Source organism: Humulus lupulus, chromosome 6 (assembly GCF_963169125.1).
Source record: "Humulus lupulus chromosome 6, drHumLupu1.1, whole genome shotgun sequence".
Taxonomy (NCBI): Eukaryota; Viridiplantae; Streptophyta; class Magnoliopsida; order Rosales; family Cannabaceae; genus Humulus; species Humulus lupulus.
The window spans coordinates 26,482,852-26,503,811 of NC_084798.1; the positions used below are offsets into that span (position 1 = coordinate 26,482,852).

Genomic DNA, 20,960 nt, shown 5'->3' on the forward strand with positions numbered 1-20,960 from the left:
ACATTTTTGGATGCTCTTCCCAGTCTCCTCCACTATATTTTAGTTTTACCGATTTTCAAGGAGGATCAATGCAGCCTCCGCTACCTAATGTTAGATATGGGGAGGTTGGAGGTTCGTCACAGCAACCATATGTGAGATATGGTGAGTTTGGGGGCGGGTCGCAGCCACAGCCACAGCCACAACCTCGAGATCAGTTTGGGGACCTCACGCTCGGACGATCATCACAGCCACCTTATATTCCTTCACCGTCACAGCCACAGCCGTCACCCTCACCGCCACAGCCACAGCCACAACCACAACCACAGCCGCCGTCCTCACAACCAAATCAAAATGTTGAAGATGAGGACAATTTCAATATTAATCTTAATGATTTTATTTAGTTACTAGTTTATGTATTTGGACTGAATTAATACTGTATTTATTTCTAATGACAATAGCAATATTATCTAGGTTGATAAATATTAAAACTATTCACATTAATTTTAATGTTAATTATGTTTAAATTAATTAAATGCTTATTTTGTTAAATTTTATTATGAATTATTTTTAAAAATAATTAAATTTAATAAATATTAATTTATTTCAAATAAATTATATAAAAAATATTAGCGGCGGACTCGCGCTAATAATAATGAATCTGGCATATGTATTAGCGGCGGGTGTGTCAGTCCGCTTCTAATAATCATTATTAGCGACAAATAATTTGACGCGGGGCATTAGCGGTGGATCCCCGCCGCTAATAAGCATTAGCGGCGGAGTCCCCCGCCGCTAATGTGTTCAATTCTTGTAGTGTGAGCAATTGCTGAAGCACAGTTTTTTAAGAGACTTCAACTTACAAATGGCGGTTGGGAGGCTTTCAAGCATTGTGCAACTTCTCATGTCTAAAGACTCAAGATAAGGCATGCACTCAAAGGATGATAAATTGATTTGTCGTATCGATGTTTAACTTAAATCTAATTCTTTTATATTTTTGGGAAGCTCTGGAAACTTGTCGATGGACACACATCCACTCATATGTAGAACTTGTAATGATTCAAAATAACAAATATTGATGGGAAGCTTCTTGAGATGTTTACAATAAGAGAGATTGAGCTCATGAAGATTCTTAAGAGAGCCAATGGAAGAGTGTAATTCTTCAATTTTCGTCGAAGACAAATCTATGAGTTTGATATTACCAAACATCTCTGAAACAATTCTCAGATTACAACACCCAACGAGATCAAGTTTGCCATCATGAACGTTGTGAAACCTTAAAGGAGAAAGCTCAACCAAACTTCTACAAAATCCCAGGTCCATGTGACAAAGATTTGCTCTGGAGAGATTTGAGAGACAAGTTAACTTATTTGAGTAACGAAGATTGACATGTTTTAAGTTTTTAAGACCCTCCATGTTGTAATGACAAAAAGAGAAATCATATATTAATCAATGTGTGTATGTCATGTGATTGATAATTAAATTTACTATATAAGTTAAAATCTCATCAACTTGATTGATGGATGAATTAATACATAAAAGATCAAACATATATTTATTTTACCAACCTGAAATCCATCCCATAGTTTCTCAAGCTGGCTCGAAGGCATAATAAGATGAACAAGATTACACAATGTAAATTTTGACCCTAAAGATTTCGAAGGGTAGCCACGCCATTGAAGATATCTAAGCTTTATAGGAAAAGAGTATAAACCATGAGGAAGCTGAAATGGAATATTCTGACCATAATAATTGGTTGATAGTTCAAGCAATTTTAGACTTGACATTTTTTTAAAGACTAAAGGGTCCAATTTTATCTCTCCTTCTCCTTGTATGCCATAATCATCAATAAATATTCCTTTAATTTCTGAAGTGCCATAAAATTTGGAAAATCAAACCAAAAGAAATTTCAATATAGATAATTTGCTGTCTATTTAGGTAATAAATATAAAATGAGTAACTAAAAATATTAGTTCTTATTTTCCTCAATCATACATTTTATCGATTACAAACATATAATATTATGACAAAATAGTACTACATTATACATATATCTTATCCAAAGTGCATGTTTCTTAATCAATATGAATATATAGTTTTAATAAACTTAGATATCATATTTGAATAGGGTACATTATGGATATCATATTTCCCCCCTAAAACTCATGTATTATTATTTTTAAAATTTTAATTTAAATCCTTTAAGTTCATAATATATCTGACCCTCCCAAATTTTATGAATGATTTTTTATATATATATTTTAATTAAAAAATGGTGTTTATTGAGAAAAAAAAGTATCTCGTATCTCTTATAATATAGTAAGTTTGAATTGACATATATATAAATATATCAGTTTGAAAGCAATTTAAATATTCTCCACTTGCATGATATTTGTTCAAAAAATTATAAATAACAAATTTACAATTAACTGTAATGATAACTGTGTGATAAATTTAAAAATTTTAAAGAAATTATTGATTAAAAAAATCAATACAATTTATAATAAATACAAAATTACCTTGGTTTTTCCATAGAAAACTATATTAATTCACTTGTATATTAATACTTACTATATTATTTTCCAAGACGTGGCTGATATCTTCGGACCTCCATAGTCTACTATAGTTTTCCAAACAATGATCATCTGACCCACAAGCAATCGACTGACCTATTTCTTGCAACAAATCATGCATTTCAAGTATAATAAAACTTTTTTCACCAAAATAATCCTTAGATTTAGTTATCAAACACTTGTCAACAAGAACTTCAATAACGATATCATACGAACTACCATAACAAGCATCCAACACATCTTTCACATAATTTTCATTTTTCCCTCTGAAGAAACCTACTATATCAAGAAATATGTTCTTCTCTTTTTCTTCTAGTTCATCAAAACTTATTCGTAGTACCTTTACTATTCTTTGATCGGGGTCTACTTTTTTTTAGCTTACTCAACATGCTTTGCCATACATTCTTACTCTTTAAATACAGTTGAGAACCCAAAACTTTGAGAGCAAGTGGAAGACCTTGAGCATAATCTACAAACTTCTCCGACAGTTCTTTGTAGTTTTGATTAACAGCTTTACCTTTGAAAGCATGCAAATAGAAGAGTTCAAGAGCTTTCTTTTCTTTTAGTATGTCCAGACGATATATCATCTTTTCATCACCATCTCCAATACTATTTTGAATCACTTGTTGATCTCTACTTGTTATGATAACTTTACTTTCAGAATTTAACCAAGCATGACGATCTTCAAGTAAAGAATTACAGACATCCAAGTCATCCACATCATCAAGAACTATAAGCAACTTCTTATGATATAGCCTATCCTTTATGGAACCCAAATCTTCAAAGTCTATATTTTTTTCTTTTGACACTCTTTGAAAAAATTGTCTCACCAAATCCGATCCATGCTTTTGATGTTCTTTTTTAACATTTTGAAGAAAGCAATGATTCTCAAATTGATGTCAAATTTTTTCGAACATGGCATAAGCAAGGGTGGTCTTACCCACCCCACCCATGCCCCATATCCCTAAAATAGGAGCATTATCGATTGATAGCAACTTATTGAGATCTGAAACACACTTGTCGATTCCAACTAAACCTTGTTTTAAATAATAATCACCATGGCCATGGCCATGGCCACTACTCTTTGAAGATGTAGAATTTAATTTTCCTCGTATATGATTGAGAATCTCAGTCACTAAATCAGCTTCCTTCCTAAATTATATATAATCAATTTCAAATAAAATTACATATTTATTAGGTAGAAGAACATTAAAATCAAATTAATGATGAAACAATATTGTAACGCCCTGGATAGTCAAGACTGCTACACTGTGTGTTTATAAAAGTGCCACACTTGCTAATCAAGTCATTTAATTAAAAAAAACATGTTACTGAAACTATAATGGAACTAGGGTTAACTCAGGGTTGGTCCAACTTGCCTTTGCTTTTAACTGCACCACGTAGCACCCGTGAGCCAAGGCCCAACAAGAAAACACAATAACAGAGCATAAGCAGTCAACAGACAATCCAATATCTCATATCACATAGGCATGTTCTCAATCATATAAGCATTCATGATAACCAAGTATTCAACATACTAAACATATCAACTCATATCAATCACCAATTTACAAATGATAACTAGGGTTAGCACCCTCAGGCCGCACCCTCTGTTGTCCCACTGACTCCGACCCGCTTAAACCGAGCTCAGTGAATATTAAGCTGTCCTCGGCTACCAGTGGCCAAGCCACGCCCTGTGCACAAATATTGTATACGGCACCCTTAGGCCATCTATCACATGTCCCATGGCATAATACCATCATTGACATTATACAGATATTGGGAGCACTTAGTCCCATCACAAACAAAATATCGAGTGCAGTTTTCTTACCTTTCAATTTACTATCTTCGTTTACTTTGATCCTTGAGCACGATCCTTCTTGAACCCACTACACCAAATACCCCCTTCCATAACACATAAATATAAGTTTATTAAAAAAGTATTATAATATACAATGTAAAAATAAAAGCGGTAAATAATAAATAGTTAAAAAAAAGGCGGGCTATGTTAAGTGGCAAACTAAAATGAAATGTATAGTTATACTTTCCTTTTCCCTCTTCCATTCTATTCTCTAGACCTAAACCCAAAGCTCTCGTTTTTTTTCCTCTAATCTAAAAACCCTGTCTCTAAGCCGGTCTCCTCACTCACTCTTCCCCGATCCCTCTCCTTCTCTCTCTCTCTCTCTCTCCTGCTCCCTCAACTACGACAGCAAGGGGATATACGAGACTTCAACCACGGTGGAGGTCGACGGGGTTGGCAGAGGCTCAGCGGGACTGCCGGAGGCTCGACGACGTGGACTCGGAGACTCGTTGGTGCAGGTAAAGATCTCTCTCTCTCTCGTTCTGTTTTATAGTCGACGTCGACTGGGTGGCGTGGGCTGGAGATGATGGTGCGACGGGTGCCATGGGTGTTCAATTCCTGGTTTGTGTATTTTTTTATTATGGTAAAGCAATTTATTTATTTCTTTTTGTTTAAATGGTTCTCGTATCTTGCTCTATGCAGTCAAATTGAAGGAGTGAAGTCCACTCGACTTCCCTCTTACGCCACTTTTCCCCATGTTTTGGCTTCAAACAGAGTGAACCCCTAGAGACCTTGAAGGAAACGGTATGGAGCTCTTTTGTTGCAGCTTCTGTTTTATTTTGGATATTTGCATGTGGGTTTTGCTGTTAATTGATTTGGTTTTACCTTGAAATTTCTATGTTCTGTTTTCATTAGGGGTAGTTAGTAATATTTCTTATTGTATCATTAATACTTGGTTTGTTGTGACCAAAAACTTTTCTACTAGGGATCAAAATCTTGTATTCTTTTGTGATTCTAAACTGTTTTTTACTTTATAGTAATTTATGAGATCTGTTATTTTATTGTTCTGCACTCTACAATCAATTGATCAAATTCGTTATTTCACTATCCCTTGCATATATTGATCACAAAATTTGACTCACGAAAAATGTGATTTTGGTGCCTTTAATTTGTACAATATTATGATAATTACTATCTCATTTTTATTGTTACTGTTTCCCATAAGCTAATCTCACATCTCAGAAATCCTTGGCTTTTTACTTGTTTGTTCTAACATTGTTCCTGTGTATAATTTTCTATCGAAAGGAAGAGTCAAGAAATCAGTTTGATTAAAATATTGGTATACTGCTACAAAAATAGCATTACTGTTTGGTATATTGGTCTACATATCTTTCTGTGTTGTACTGGAGCTGATTATGTTTCTTTATGTGAACTTTCTGTAGATGCATTCTAGTGGATGAGAATGACAAGGTTGTTGGTCATGATACAAAATATAATTGTAAGTAAAATTTGATCTGCACAATTCTTTTTGGGTATTATGTCACGTCTTTATGGTACTATGCATTTTGCATACTCCAAGGCTTTCTATCCTTCCTAAATCTTATACGCTCTTTTGATTTTGGATACCTTCATGTTATGGAAATGAACTGTTTATTCATGTTTTGGGCATTCTAATACATGTTCAAATCATATATTTTGTATATAGACCATGTTCATTCTGTTGGATCAGCTGGACCTCTGTGGTTTGCTAATGCTTTTGTACCCTGTAGGTCACTTGATGGAAAAGATTGAAAAGGAAAATTTGCTACACAGGGCTTTCAGTGTGTTTTTTTTCAACTCGAAATACGAGTTGCTTCTTCAGGTATTGCTTACAATATTTGAGGGACATCAAGCTATATGATTTGCCAATTAGGTACCCGAGCCTTATATCTTGTGGGAGCAAAAAACAGACCTGACTGTTTGAACTGCCCTCCTAGGTGCTTACATTTATAGTAATAAGTGTCATGTGAAGAACCAAGTCAAGATCTAGATCTATTAGGAGGGCATAAATTGAATAATTGTGTCATATTCTATTTCCCATTTTAGTTTTTTATTTTCCTGAAATTTCATGCACTCATGACCATGTCTACATATCTTTTCTTGTTTTCTATGTTTTTTATGTTTTTTCTCTTTTCCCAAAACGTCTTGTGTGTGGCTAGTTATATTGAAGGCCAATTCGTATCTGTTGTGCACATCTATTCGATAACATAAGTCTCAAGATATGATATTCTGTCTGTTTATCTGTACAGCAACGTTCTGCAACAAAGGTAACGTTTCCCCTTGTGTGGACAAACACCTGTTGTAGCCATCCACTCTACCGTGAATCTGAGCTGGTAAGTGTTACTTCATGTTAAGTTAATGTACATAAAAGCATCAACATCTTTTGGGAATATACATATTTTTGTAACATTATCTTGTAAACTGGTCTGTTTTGATGATATTTTGTAAAATGGCATTTAGACTATAGATATAATATCAAATACATAAGCTATCATGCTAAATAATTACAAAAAATGCTGGAAGTTTTAACTGTTGCATATTTGATAAGATTTATACATAGTCTATATATATATAGGCTACTAATTATTGTGTGCTTGATAGGTAAGGATGGTGGTTGATGAGAGCTCAGGAGGATTTGGTTTCATAGGGAAGAATGAGATTATAAATGGGAAGGCAGCTGTAATTGGGTTCTTGTTGTTGTTGGATTTTGAGCTATTGACTAGTAAAAGTATTCTTAAGGGAACAGGCTTCTTGGACTTTATTTATTCTATTTCAAATGCTTTGCAATAGTCTCAGGAATTAATCATATTCCTCTGAAATGAGATGAGGAAGTTTTAAAGGCTTTGTTGAGTTCACTGTGTTTTTATGTTATAATCTTTCTTTATGTTATTGATTTTTGTAGAAACTAGGATGATCTATATAGTTTCTTCTTCTTCATGTTTTCTACTGTATATATCTTTTACCAAACTGTACAATAACGCTTTTGAAGTAATGAAAATGTGTTTTTATTTTTTTACTTTTGGACATATCACTCGGTTTGTTTGTTTTTCTTTTCTGCTTACATAGTTAGTCAGGTGGATAAGTTAATATTTAACTATTACATATTTGGTTTCGAAAAGTAGTGGATACAATAAGTTACTAAAGAGTAACTGAAATAATAAGTTACCTGGCAGAAGAATAAATTTAGATTTTTTAAAAATGTATTCTCTAAATTGGAGCCTCTTTAGAGAAATTTTGTTTGACCAACAGCATGCATTAAACTTTTCCAGCTGTTTTGATTGTTAGTTTCAGTATTTTGATTTTTTTGTACAATGTTTTAGGACTTGGCATTTGGTTTATCACTTTCAGCACTGCTTGGGGATAATATCTACAACTTTGGCGAGCTGCTGGCACATCCTCTTGTAAGAATATCTCTGCCCTACTCTATGTGTGTGTGTATTTTTTCCCTTCTTTCTACTCAACTTGCCTTAGTTGCTCTACTTTTTTTTCCCATTTTACAATTGGAAATATTTCATGTTGAATGTGCTTGTGATGTGTAACAATTTTCCATTTTGGTGATTTAAAGTTCGTTCTTCTCTGGATTCTTGTAGTGCCTTGACATACTTACTTACCCTCTTATATATATATATCATCCTGGGGTGTATTAGTACAAGGTGAAATCCTTATTAGTATCTTATTGAATAAAATCCTTTACATCACCGGTAGTGGTTTACAAGGGATGGCATGTATAGGGATGATATTCTAAATCCATTAGCCATGTATCTTTCTTACTTCTCATTATTTGTTCTTGTTATTTATTGATTTGTTTTTGTGGTCTTATTTTTTTAGTCTTATTCTTGTGGTACATGTAGCTCATCTAAACTTTAGTTAACAAGAAAGAGTAAAAACATGATAAAACTGAAGCAATTGTATTATTAAGACATAAATAATATATACAAGTCATGTTTATCAATAGTTATCTAAATAAGAAACTGTGGAAATATTGAGTTTGAAGACACTTAAAAATCAATCCCAGGAAAAAAAAACAAGCAATCTTACTTCACTTAGAACCCCCATAAAATACAATGAGAAAACCCTTCCAAAGCCTCTCTATACATTCTTGTAATAATATTGGTGTTTTTATTTTTAAAAACTCATGTTGAAAATATTTGAAAAAAATAAGCAATAGTTGACATTAAATCAGATTTTATTTAATTAAATAAGAAAAGGGAGATAAAAATACATATGTCTGTATATGTGTATATGCACACATATTCTACTCAGGAAACACTATGTTCTGTCTTGCTAATGACATATATGTCTCAGAATTTTTTTCTGCTCATATTTACAACTTTTGCTTAATATATTCTACATATATCTATATGTGTATATAATCTTTTGGGTTAATAGCTGGAACTAGAAATTAATAAAAACTAGCTTGGTTAAATACTAAAATACTTTAGCTATTAGTTTTAAATACTAAAACCGAAAGTTTCACATATTTTCACTCCAAGAATTATGGTAGGAGAAGTATCACAATTTTCATCTCTGTCTCCTTTGATAGCTTGTTTTGTTCCCTAAATAAAATGGGTACTGGTTGACCTCATTTTGTCTTGTTTCTATGGGAAACAGAGTTAGTTTAACAGAAGGTCTTGAAGGGCTGGCTGGGCGGACTGTTGCCTTGGAATTTGTTGGAATGTCAATTAGAGTGCTTCCAATATGTCCTGATTAGTATGAATCTTCTTGAAATTAGAATATGATGTTTGAATATTAAGAATTAACAGTTGGATAATTTTCTATTTTACTTGTTTCTTGGTTTGAGCATATAGTTAGTATTTTTTATTTTGTATAGATGTGATCTCAATCATTAGGCCAGAAGTAAATGAGGGTTTGAATAAGTATCCATATGTTAAAAAGCTATGTTCAAGAACAGTTGCTAACACTTGGTATATGTTTGTCTCAGTATCTTTTCTGGTTTTGTTGATATGATTCTTTCTGTGGTTTTTGTTGTAGGTTTTAAGTGATCCTCAGAAGAGAGCCATATACGATCAATATGCTGAAGAAGGTCTCAAAGGACAAGTGCCACCCCCTGATTAGTGGTGCCTTCCTAAATATACAATCGAAGATATATTTAATAGAGATTGACCTTGCTGTATTCACCTTTATATTATGCGTTTTCTATTCCTCGATTGTTGTAATTGATCTATTTCCACTGATTTTTTTTTTCTTTACTGACTGCAGTGTTGGACACAAGAGAGAGGTCATTCTTGAAAAACAACTGGTACAGATTACAGGTTGAAAATTTTAGTTCCTTATCAAGTTCAAATTCCTTTCCTTCTATTTTAATTCATTAATATTTTCTTTTGATATTTTTAAGCATACCTGGAAATTTTGAACAGAACAGATGCATTGTTCTTGTGAATATATTTTAGAATCGACCATAAGACATGGTTTGTGTGAATTGGATGGGAATTTTTTAACATGCACATACAGAGCATTTTTCTTGATATGTGTATATAACTGGTGTTATCATGTCATTTGTTGTTGCTTTATTGGTATTCTATAAATATGAAAGAGATCAATGCTCTAAATCTGAGTTTGAATGTTTGCTATTTGTGTACTGCTTAAGTTTATTCATTTTTTTTCTTTCACTTTTGTTTGCTACCTTGTTTATAATATATGGTCAAATTTGTTAAAATTCCATTTAGATAGATAGCCATGTAGAGTATTTGTGGAATACAGAAGTAATATTCGGTCATTAATAACTCTACATGATACCTTTGAATATAACTAATAAAGGTAATATATATATATGGTTATTAACTCTCATGCATATTTTGCTCAAGCAAAAAGAAAAAAAAAAGAAAGAAAAACAAGAGCAAATTGAGTTTGATGAAGCAAAACAAAAGAGCTGAAAAATGAGTAGCAGATCCCTCTATTAATCATAGACCAATAAGGACTCTCCTCCTAGCAAAACCTCAAGGACTGGCACTGTTTTTGTAGCCTGATCTGATATTTATTATAAACTTTGTAGACTTTTCTTTAGAGTTTGTTTATAAAATTAAGGTTGCCGGTGTCCTTGCTTTTGCTATAATTTTACTGAAGTCTTCAAAATGAACTGGAGATGCCTGAATCATGATGTATATCATCTAATTGGTTAGTTAAAGTTGAATTAGTGTTTCTGGCCACTTGAATCTTATTGTTGCTATCTCAGATGCTGAACAGAGAAAAGTAGATACCTGGCACTTCATGTAAACAGCCCCTTGGCTGGGTTTACTTCCCAGTGCTGATGGGCAAGTATTACATTCTCAAGATGGTGGAGATAGTCCAATTCTCAGTCTCTTTAAATTAGTCACTGCTGCAATATTATCTAAGCCAGGGTGCCAAAATCCAACCTCTTTCAGCACCCTATGATTCTCCATTATGTCATATTTTATATATTTCTTTGAAGTAGAACCTGTTTTATGGTCTTTACAGAGATTTCTTTGTATTAACTAGAGTTTTCCAATTTTCTCAGGAAATCAAATCCTTGTTTCCTACCGATTGCAGTCCATTCTAAGCTGGTTTTGGAAATAGAGATACAGATGAAGTTAGCTACCTTAAGGTCGGAATTCCACTAGGAAAAATCTTCATTATCAATCCCAAGGTAAACAATACAAGGTCTATAGATGTCTCATAATTCATAATTCCAAATCTCTTTCTAATGTTCTAATCTTGTCATAGGGAGAGGTTGCTGTTAACTGCTGTGTTGACACATAATCATACAAATCAATTCATGCTCTTGTTAACGGCATGTTTCCATCCACGAGTTCTTTCGAGCAGGTTCGGCTTCTATTACCATGTCCTATTATGCTGTTGTGACTTCTTTGCATAGGATTAGACAAAATTAAAACACCAAAGCTGAATGATTAAGCATAAAGTATGATTGAGTTCTTCTATATCATATATAGACCTTTTCTTCAAAAACCATAAACTTGACACTAAAGCCAAGAGTTTAGAACACAAACAGGAAACATAAATTTAAGACATACCAGAAACTGTCTCCTCAAAACATCGATTCTTGTCATGTTTGATTTTTTATTTTATTATTTTTCTTTATGATTTTTTTGTATAAGAAGTCAAAGTGTGATTCTGTTTTTATTCTTTAATTTTTTTGGGGATATATTGACAGAATTTAGAGTTCTGGAATCAATTCTTCCTCACATACTTTTTGTTCATTGAGAATGATATATTTGTTTTCTTGATACATTTCACAAGCCTTGTTTTAAGTTGCATGTTTTGTTGCTTCAGTCGTTGTTTTGAAGGTAGTACATCTTGCTATACCCTGCTGTTTCGTCAAGTTTTGGAGTTATTATAAATTTAATTTAAACTTTATATGCTTACAGGTGGAAACTAGCTTAAGTCTTATGTTCTTAATAAGAATGTGCAGGTATATTGAGATGATTTCTTTGGAGCAATTCTTGACAACATTTGTAGTAGAGGCCTTTAGAATGGAAGAATGTATTTCACTAATTTTTGTATACATTTCTTGCTTTGTATTTAGTGATAAAGGAATCTGAATTGGGCATAAATTATGTTGTAATATGATTTCTTAAGCCTAGACTAGTAGACTAAATATTGTAATTACATTTGAGTAATTAATAAAAATCTATTTATGTTACCTTATTTGGCTTTAACTTTCATATTTGTTTTCCTAGTTTTGTGTAAGGAAAAAAAGATTATGTTTCTCTAAGCTAATATAACACACGTGTTATACTAAAGTGTAGTATAACACAAAAATTGTGTTATATTAAAGTATAGTATAACATAAAAAAAGTGTTATACTTAAGTAGAGTATAACACAAAAAAAGTGTTATACTAAAGTGTAGTATAACACAAAAAAAGTGTTATATAATCGACTATAAATAACATAATTAAACACTTATCTATATATTAAAATAACACAGAAATTGTGTTATCGTTGACAGTACAATAACACATCTGTATAACACTGATAAAGTGTTATGTAAAGTACCCTGACTTACGATAACAAAGTCGCTCTTAACACATAAGAAAGTGTTATCGTATGTTTTCATAACACATTTTCGGTGTTATTAAAAGCATTTTTTCTTGTAGTGACCCTAGCGCGCACCTAGTCACAACCACAGGTCAGAACCATCACCAAACCTCAAGTCTAAAACCTAACCTCGGGACCAATCCCGAGCCCTCGGGAAACTCTAATTCCACCAAACGGGGTGGTGGAATCGAACCCTCGAGCAAAAACCCTTGAAAATAACTCAAAAACCCTTTTCTGGAAGCAGGGTAGCGCTACAACACTCTTTGGAGGGCGCTACAGCGCTACAAGCAGAACCAAAATCCCCCAGACAACCAAGCCTAGCGCTACAGCGCCCAAAGGCTAGCGCTGTAGCGCTAGTCACAGAACCAACACCCCTGCATTTTTCCTTCCTGCGATTTCCCTGAACCAACCCTTACCAAAACTTCTCCAATCCTCAACCAAACTTAAAAACAAGCTTATCAACACACTCCACACATCCCAAATACATAAAACCCAATCACATGCACCCCTAATCTCAAAATTCACCATGGTTGAACCTCAAACTCAGAAACTTCAGCACAGCAGTCAAAACCTCAGAATTTAAAGCTTAGAATTTCCTACCTTCAATGGGGATTTGACCTTAAGTCAGCTTCTACACCTCCTTGGATTACTCCTCCTCAAACCCCTGGCTTGAATTCCCTAGAGTTCCCACCAAATTCAGCTTAGACCCCATAGTTCAATAGCAAAACCAAAAACTGAAGAAACTTCAAAGTGTTACCTCAACTAAATGGCTTATTCTTGCTAAACCCTTGCCAAATCTTGAAGTCAGACCAAGAACTCATGCTTACCCTGGCTTCCCCTGGGTTTCTGCTCCAAAATACCTCAAGAACTGATGAAGAAAACCTAGACTGACCTTGACAAAATGGCATGCTCTTCTTTCCCTTTTCTTTCCCTTCTTTTCTTTCTTTCCTCAGACTTCTACTTCATTCTACAAACTCCACTAAGCATAAAGTCTCAGTTATGCCTATCTTTATATGCCAAATGACCACAATACCCTCCCCTTTAATTCTAAATAATTTAATCCACTTAGGGGCATTTTTGTCATTTTACCCAATTCCCGCTAATTCCTCAAGTGTCTCTAATATTTTCTGCTTACTTCCCGATACCTAATTAATCACCAATTATATTCCTCGATGTCAAAATAGATCCCAATATATTCTCTAAATTCCCATTTATACCCCCAGGCTCGCCCCGAGTCGGGTATAAATCCCCACCTTGACTTTTTCGCTAACCTGCTCACTAGGATCGTCTCGAATCACAGATCACAAATATATTCACATAATAATGTGGTCTCAACAATTATCACATATATATACAGTTATGCCCTCAACGGGCCAAAATTACAATTATGCCATTTCTAACCTAATCAGGGCCCACATGCATACTAATACACATAGCCATGCATCTCAGATATTCAAATAGTCATATAGCATGCTTTTAAATCATTAAATCACATATATTCCAATTATGCCCTCTCGGCACACTAATCATGGCCCTTAAGCCTCATTAGTAAATTTGGGTCGTTACAACTATCCCCTCTTAATGAGAATTTCGTCCTCGAAATTTACCTGAATAACTCGGGATACTGATCCCGCATCGCTGTCTCAAGTTCCCAGGTCGCTTCCTCGACCCTACTATTCCTCCACAACACCTTGACTAGAGGAATCGTCTTATTCCGCAATACTTTATATTTTTGATCCAAAATCTGAACTGGTTGCTCTTCATAAGCTAAATCTGTCTGTAACTCCAAGTCTTCCTACCTCAATACATGAGTTACATTCGAGACGTACTTCCAAAGCTTAGAAACATGGAATACGTCATGAACTCCAGACAACGATGGTGGCAAGGCTAACCTATAAGCCACCTGACCAATCCTCTCCAGGATCTCAAATGGTCCAATGAACCTAGGACTTAGCTTGCCCTTCTTTCCAAACCTCCTCACCCCTTGCAGAGGTGAAACTCGAAGGCACACGTGGTCCCCAACCTAGAACTCCACGTCCCTACGCTTAGGATCAGCGTAGCTTTTCTGTCTGCTTTGAGAGGCGAGCATTCTATCTCGGATCTTCTCTATAGCTTCACTTGTTTTCTGAACCATATCTGGCCCCAAATACTTCCTCTCACCCATCTCATCCCAATGAATAGGCAATCTACACTTCCTCCCATACAACATCTTATAGGGAGCCACTCCAATCATTGACTGATAACTATTGTTATACGAGAATTCAATCAACGGAAGATAATTACTCCATGAACCCTCAAAGTCAATCACACACGCTCTAAGCATATCCTCCAATACCTGAATCGTCCTCTCAGACTGTCCGTCAGTTTGAGGATGAAAGGTTGTGCTGAACTTCAACTGAGTTCCCAAAGCTTTCTGCAAACCACTCCAAAACTTGGAAGTGAAGATAGGATCCCGGTCTGACACTATAGACTTAGGAACCCCATGGAGACGTACGATATCCCTCACATACAACTTAGCATACTGATCCATAGTATATGTCAATCTCATTGGAAGAAAATGGGCTGACTTGGTGTACCTATCCACTATCACCCACACCAAGTCATGAAGCCCCACCGTCCTGGGTAAACCTCCCACAAAGTCCATAGTAATGTCCTCCCATTTCCACTCGGGAATACCCAAAGGCTGAAGCAACCCTGCTGGTCGCGGATGCTCAGCTTTCAAACATCTGGCTACGTACTCCACCACATCCTTCTTCATCCCAGGCCACCAATATAATGTCTGTAAATCCTGGTACATCTTCGTGGTACCTGGATGAAGTGAGTACGGCGTCTTATGAGACTCTTCTAGTATCTCACGTTTGATCCCCTCATCAGTTGGAACACATATCCGTCCCTGATACCAAAGCAAACCAACCTCAGATATAGAATAGTCCTTAGCTACTCCTACTAAGGCATTCTCCTTAATCCCCTGCAACTGAACGTCTGCCAACTGTCCTTCTCTGATCCGCTCTAGCAGGGTCGACTACAGAGTACTATTGGCCAAACGACCTACCACCAATTCTATCCCCACCCTGACCATCTCATCAGCTAACTCCCTTGACATCCGAATGGAACTATATAACTGACCTGGACCTCTCCGACTCAATGCATCTGCCACCACATTGGCTTTCCCCGGATGGTAAAGAATATCACAATCATAGTCCTTTACTAACTCTAGCCAACGTCTCTATCTCATGTTCAGGTCCTTCTGTGTAAAGAAATACTTCAGACTCTTATGGTCAGTGTATACCTCGCACTTCTCCCCATACAAATAATGTCGCCAAATCTTCAGTGTGAATACCACCGCTGCTAGCTCCAAATCATGGGTAGGATACCGCTGCTCATACTCCTTCAGCTGTCGTGACGCATATGCCATAACCTTCTCATTCTGCATCAACACACAACCTAAACCCAATCTCAATGCATCGCAGTAAACAACAAACTTCCCTTCCCCCGAAGGAAGACTCAACACAGGTGTTGTAATAAGCCATCGCTTTAGCTCTTGAAAATTGTCTTCGCACTTGTCTGACCAGATGAACATCAAATTCTTCCGTGTTAATTCTGTCATCGGTGCTGCTATCTTCGAGAAGCCCTCCACAAACCATCTGTAATAACCTGCCAAACCAAGAAAACTCTGCACCTCCGAGGCATTCCTTGGCTTCGGCCAATCCCTAACTGCCTCTATCTTAGATGGATCCACCTTAATCCCATCTGCACCCACGATATGTCCAAGCAATGTCACTTCTGGTAACCAAAATTCACACTTCTTAAACTTGGCATACAACTGATGCTCCCTCAACCTCTGAAGAACCTGTCGAAGATGAAGCTCATGCTCTGCCTCTGAATTGGAATACATCAAGATGTCGTCGATGAAGTCAATAACGAACTGATCCCAAAAGTCCTTGAACACCCTATTCATTAAATCCATAAAGGCTGCTTGGGCATTGGTCAATCCAAACGACATGACCAGAAACTCATAGTGCCCATACCGCGTTCGGAAGGCCGTCTTCGGTATGTCCTCATTGTTGATCTTCAGCTGGTGATAACCAAATCGAAGATCAATCTTTGAGAACACCGTCTTACCCTGCGGCTGGTCAAACATGTCATCAATCCTTGGTAGAGGATACTTATTCTTGATAGTTAACTTGTTCAATTCTCGGTAGTCTATCCACATTCTCAGAGTCCCGTCCTTCTTCTTCACAAATAAGACTAGAGCACCCCATGGAGAGTAACTAGGCCTGATAAACCCCAAATCCAGAAGCTCCTGTAGCTGTATCTTCAATTCTTTCAGTTCCGCCGGTGCCATCCTATACGGTGCCCTCGACATTGGCTCTGTCCCTGGCACCAATTCAATGACAAAATGTATTCCTCTACGCGGAGGCAACCCTGGCAAGTCCTTAGGAATCACATCTAAGAACTTGCAAACTAATCTAGTCTCTCCCGGTCCTACTGGTGAAACCCTGGTGGTATCCACCACACTAGCCAGAAAGCCTATGCATCCACCCTGTAACAAGTCTCTGGCTCTCAACGCCGATATCCTGGGTACGCGGGGTCCATGCACCGCTCCCACAAAAACAAAGGGATCCTCACCCTCTGGCTCAAAAGTCACCATCTTCTTCCTGCAGTCAATGGTAGCTCTATATCTAACCAACCAATCCATACCTAGAATCATATCAAAGTCCTCCATACCCAACTCAATTAAGTCTACTGATAACTCCCTACCATCAACTATCACTGGCAGTGCTCTAATCCATCTCCTAGATACTACCAGTTCCCCTATAGGCAAAATAGTCCCAAACCCTGAAACACAATACTCACTAGGTCTACACAGTCTATCAATCACCTTAATAGAAACAAACGAGTGTGTAGCACCAGAGTCAATCAATACAGTAAAAGAAGTGCCAGCACTAGAAAGCTGACCTGTCACTACCGAGGGACTAGCCTCGGCCTCCGCCTACATCAGGGTGAACACTCGAGCTGGAGTCAAGCTGTCCACCTTCCCCGCATCTCCCTTCTTCACTGTCGGACAATCTTTCTTGAGGTGTCCCACCACCCCACACACATAACAGGCCTTAGCCCGACATTTGCCTGGATGGCGTCTTCTGCACCTCGTGCACTCAGGATAAGTCCTCCATGTATCATCGCCTCCCTGACGGCCACCCTGAGTATCCCGACCTCTCCTATTAGGACCAGGAGCGATCGAAGCCTCAGGGGTCTTCCTCTTCAAATCACTGGGGCCTCCGCCCCTACTAGAACCAGAATATGGAGGCACCGCCCTGCGGCCCTCCCTTCTCACTGCACTCTCTTTCCATATCTTATTCTCCGCTTCCTTAGTGGTAAGAGCCTTTTCTACAACCTGGGCATAAATTGTCCCTCCAGGAACTGTTGTAATTCTCACATCTCGGGCTATCATAGCATTAAGCCCTCTAATGAATCTGTCATGCCTAGCTGCATCAGTAGGCACAAGATCTGGTGCGAATTTTGCAAGTCTGTCAAACTTCAGGGCATACTCTGTAACTATCATGCTACCCTGAACCAGCCCTACGAACTCATTTATCTTCGCTGCCCTAATGGCAACATTATAATACTTCTGACTGAATAGATCCTTAAATCCTTCCCAAGTCAAAGCAGTAACATCCCTGGTCTGTGATACCACTTCCCACCAGATTTGGGCATCCTCTCTCAGCATATATGTGGCACAGGCCACTCTGTCATGCCCCTCTACCCTCATAAAATTAAGAATGGTAGTAATCATAGTCATCCACTGTTTAGCCTTCAGTGGATCAGGTCCTCCCTCAAAGATCAGGGGCTGCTGCTTTCTGAACCGCTCATATAACGGCTCCCATCTATTTCCAACCTCAACTAGCTGCACAACAGGTACCACTACAGGTGGCATAGTAGGGGGAAACACTCCCAGAAGGAGCCTGTTGCCGCAGAATTCAAATCAATTTCAAATCAAATTACATATTTATTAGGTAGAAGAACATTAAAATCAAATTAATGATGAAACAATATTGTAACGCCCTGGATAGCCAAGACCGCTACACTGTGTGTTTATAAAAGTGCCACACTTGCTAATCAAGTCATTTAATTAAAAAAAACATGTTACTGAAACTATAATGGAACTAGAGTTAACTCAGGGTTGGTCCAACTTGCCTTTGCCTTTAACTGCACCACATAGCACCCGTGAGCCAAGGCCCAGCAAGAAAACACAATAACAGAGCATAAGCAGTCAACAGACAATCCAATATCTCATATCACATAGGCATGTTCTCAATCATATAAGCATTCATGATAACCAAGTATTCAGCATACTAAACATATCAACGCATATCAATCACCAACTTACAAATGATAAGTAGGGTTAGCGCCCTCAGGCCGCACCCTCTGTTGTCCCACTGACTCCGACCCGCTTAAACCGAGCTCAGTGAATATTAAGCTGTCCTCGGCTACTAGTGGCCAAGCCACGCCCTGTTCGCAAATATTGTATACGACACCCTTAGGTCTTCTATCACATGTCCCATGGCATAATACCATCATTGACATTATACAGATATCGGGAGCACTTAGTCCCATCACAAAAAAAATACCGAGTGCAGTTTTCTTACCTTTCAATTTACTAGCTTCGTTTACTTTGATCCTTGAGCACGATCCCTCTTGAACCCTAGTGCGCACCTAGTCACAACCATAGGTCAGAACCATCACCAAACCTCAAGTCCAAAACCTAACCTCGGGACCAATCCCGAGTCCTCGGGAAGCTCTAATTCAACCAAACGGGGTGGTGGAATCGAACCCCGAACCCCCGGGCAAAATCCCTTGAAAATAACTCAAAAATCCTCTTCTAGAAGCAAGGTAGCGCTACAAGAAGAACCAAAATCCCCCAGACAACCAAGCCTAGCACTACAACGCCCAAAGGCTAGCGTTGTAGCGCTAGTCACAGAACCAACACCCCTACATTTTTCCTTCCTGCGATTTCCCCGAACCAACCCTTACCAAAACTTCTCCAATCCTCAACCAAACTTAAAAACAAGCTTATCAACACACTCCACACATCCCAAATACATAAAACCCAATCACATGCACCCTTAATCTCAAAATTCACCATGGTTGAACCATAAACTCAGAAACTTCAGCACAGCAGTCAAAACCTCAGAATTTAAAGCTTAGAATTTCATACCTTCATTGGGGATTTGACCTTAAGTCAGCTTCTACACCTCCTTGGCTTACTCCTCCTCAAACCCCTGGCTTGAATTCCCTAGATTTCCCACCAAATTCAGCTTAGACCCCATAGTTCAATAGCAAAACCAAAAACTAAAGAAACTTCAAAGTCTTACCTCAACTAAATGGCTTATTCTTGCTAAACCCTTGCCAAATCTTGAAGCCAGACCAAGAACTCTTGTCTCAAGCTTACCCTGGCTTCCCATGGGTTTCTGCTCCAAAATACCTCAAGAACTGATGAAGAAAACCTAGATCGACCTTGACAAAATGGCATGCTCTTTTTTCCCTTTTCTTTCCCTTCTTTTCTTTCTTTCCTTTTCTTTCTTTCCTCAGACTTCTACTTCATTATACAAACTACACTAAGCATAAAGCCTCAATTATGCCTATCTTTATATGCCAAATGACCACAATACCCTCCCCTTTAATTCTAAATCCTTTAATCCACTTAGGGGCATTTTGGTCATTTTACCCAATTCCCGCTAATTCCTCAAGTGTCTCTAATATTTTCTGCTTACTTCCCGATACCTAATTAATCACCAATTATATTCCTCGATATCAAAATAGACCCCAATATATTCTCTAAATTCCCATTTATACCCCCAGGCTCGCCCCGAGTCGAGTATAAATCCCCGCCGTGACTTTTTCGCTAACCTGCTCACTAGGATCGTCTCGAATCACAGATCACAAATATATCCACATAATAATGTGGTCTCAACAATTATCATATATATATACAGTTATGCCCGCAACGAGCCAAAATTACAATTATGCCCTTTCTAACCTAATCAGGGCCCACATGTATACTAATACACATAGCCATGCATCTCATATATTAAAATAGTCATATAGCATGCTTTTAAATCATTAAATCACATATATTCCAATTATACCCTCCCGGCACACTAATCAAGGCCCTTAAGCCTCATTAGTAAATTTGGGTCGTTACAAATATCAATGAGATGTATTACGTACTTGAGTTCGGATAAATGCCATCTAGAAAGATTAGCTACCATGGTTAGAGCAGCCTTCCATCTTCGTATCATAGAATCGTTGTATCGTTGTTCATGTTCCGCAAATGCGTCTGCGTAAGTTCCTTTCTGTATGTTCACATCCGAAGGATCAACATGATAAAACACCGGCAGAACAATTTGCGTCTTCTTCTGCTGCATACATTGAATGATATGTTGGACGCCACAACAAGTGAAAATGTAATTACTTTATTGATACAAAAGTAATTACACCAAGACTTGATTACAATTCTTGACCACACACACTAAACACT

At 37.2% G+C, this 20,960-nt stretch overlaps 1 protein-coding gene and 2 long non-coding RNA genes across 4 annotated transcripts; 2 read left to right on the top strand and 1 right to left on the bottom strand.

The window, feature by feature from the left end:
* Positions 1-942: 942 nt before the first annotated feature.
* On the bottom strand, positions 943-3,506 carry LOC133784880 (disease resistance-like protein DSC1). Its single transcript, XM_062224150.1, has 5 exons — positions 3,491-3,506; positions 2,956-3,402; positions 2,643-2,858; positions 1,542-1,840; positions 943-1,383 (listed from the first exon to the last, which is right to left on the bottom strand). Exons 1-5 carry the CDS (start codon positions 3,504-3,506, stop codon positions 943-945), a joined length of 1,419 nt encoding a protein of 472 aa, XP_062080134.1.
* A 2,282-nt stretch (positions 3,507-5,788) lies between these two features.
* Positions 5,789-6,718, top strand: LOC133783919 (uncharacterized). The gene is made up of 3 exons (XR_009871024.1): positions 5,789-5,845; positions 6,117-6,208; positions 6,636-6,718. It is a non-coding gene; the product is annotated as an uncharacterized LOC133783919 (long non-coding RNA).
* A 2,774-nt stretch (positions 6,719-9,492) lies between these two features.
* On the top strand, positions 9,493-11,241 carry LOC133783920 (uncharacterized). Of its 2 annotated transcripts, none has more exons than XR_009871025.1 (3): positions 9,493-9,659; positions 10,580-10,745; positions 10,883-11,241. It is a non-coding gene; the product is annotated as an uncharacterized LOC133783920 (long non-coding RNA). The 2 variants fall into 2 exon arrangements; XR_009871026.1 differs by lacking the exon at positions 9,493-9,659 and having other exon boundaries at positions 10,057-10,745; positions 10,883-11,011; positions 11,089-11,241.
* Positions 11,242-20,960: the final 9,719 nt, after the last annotated feature.

What these genes read in the sequence shown, in the direction of transcription:
- LOC133784880 (XM_062224150.1), bottom strand. An exon ending in TGATTTGTTGCAAGAAATAG is followed by an intron (nt 1,841 to 2,642) that starts GTCAGTCGATTG and finishes ATGGCACTTCAG; the next exon opens with AAATTAAAGGAATATTTATT. An exon ending in AACTATGGGATGGATTTCAG is followed by an intron (nt 1,384 to 1,541) that starts GTTGGTAAAATA and finishes TACAACATGGAG; the next exon opens with GGTCTTAAAAACTTAAAACA.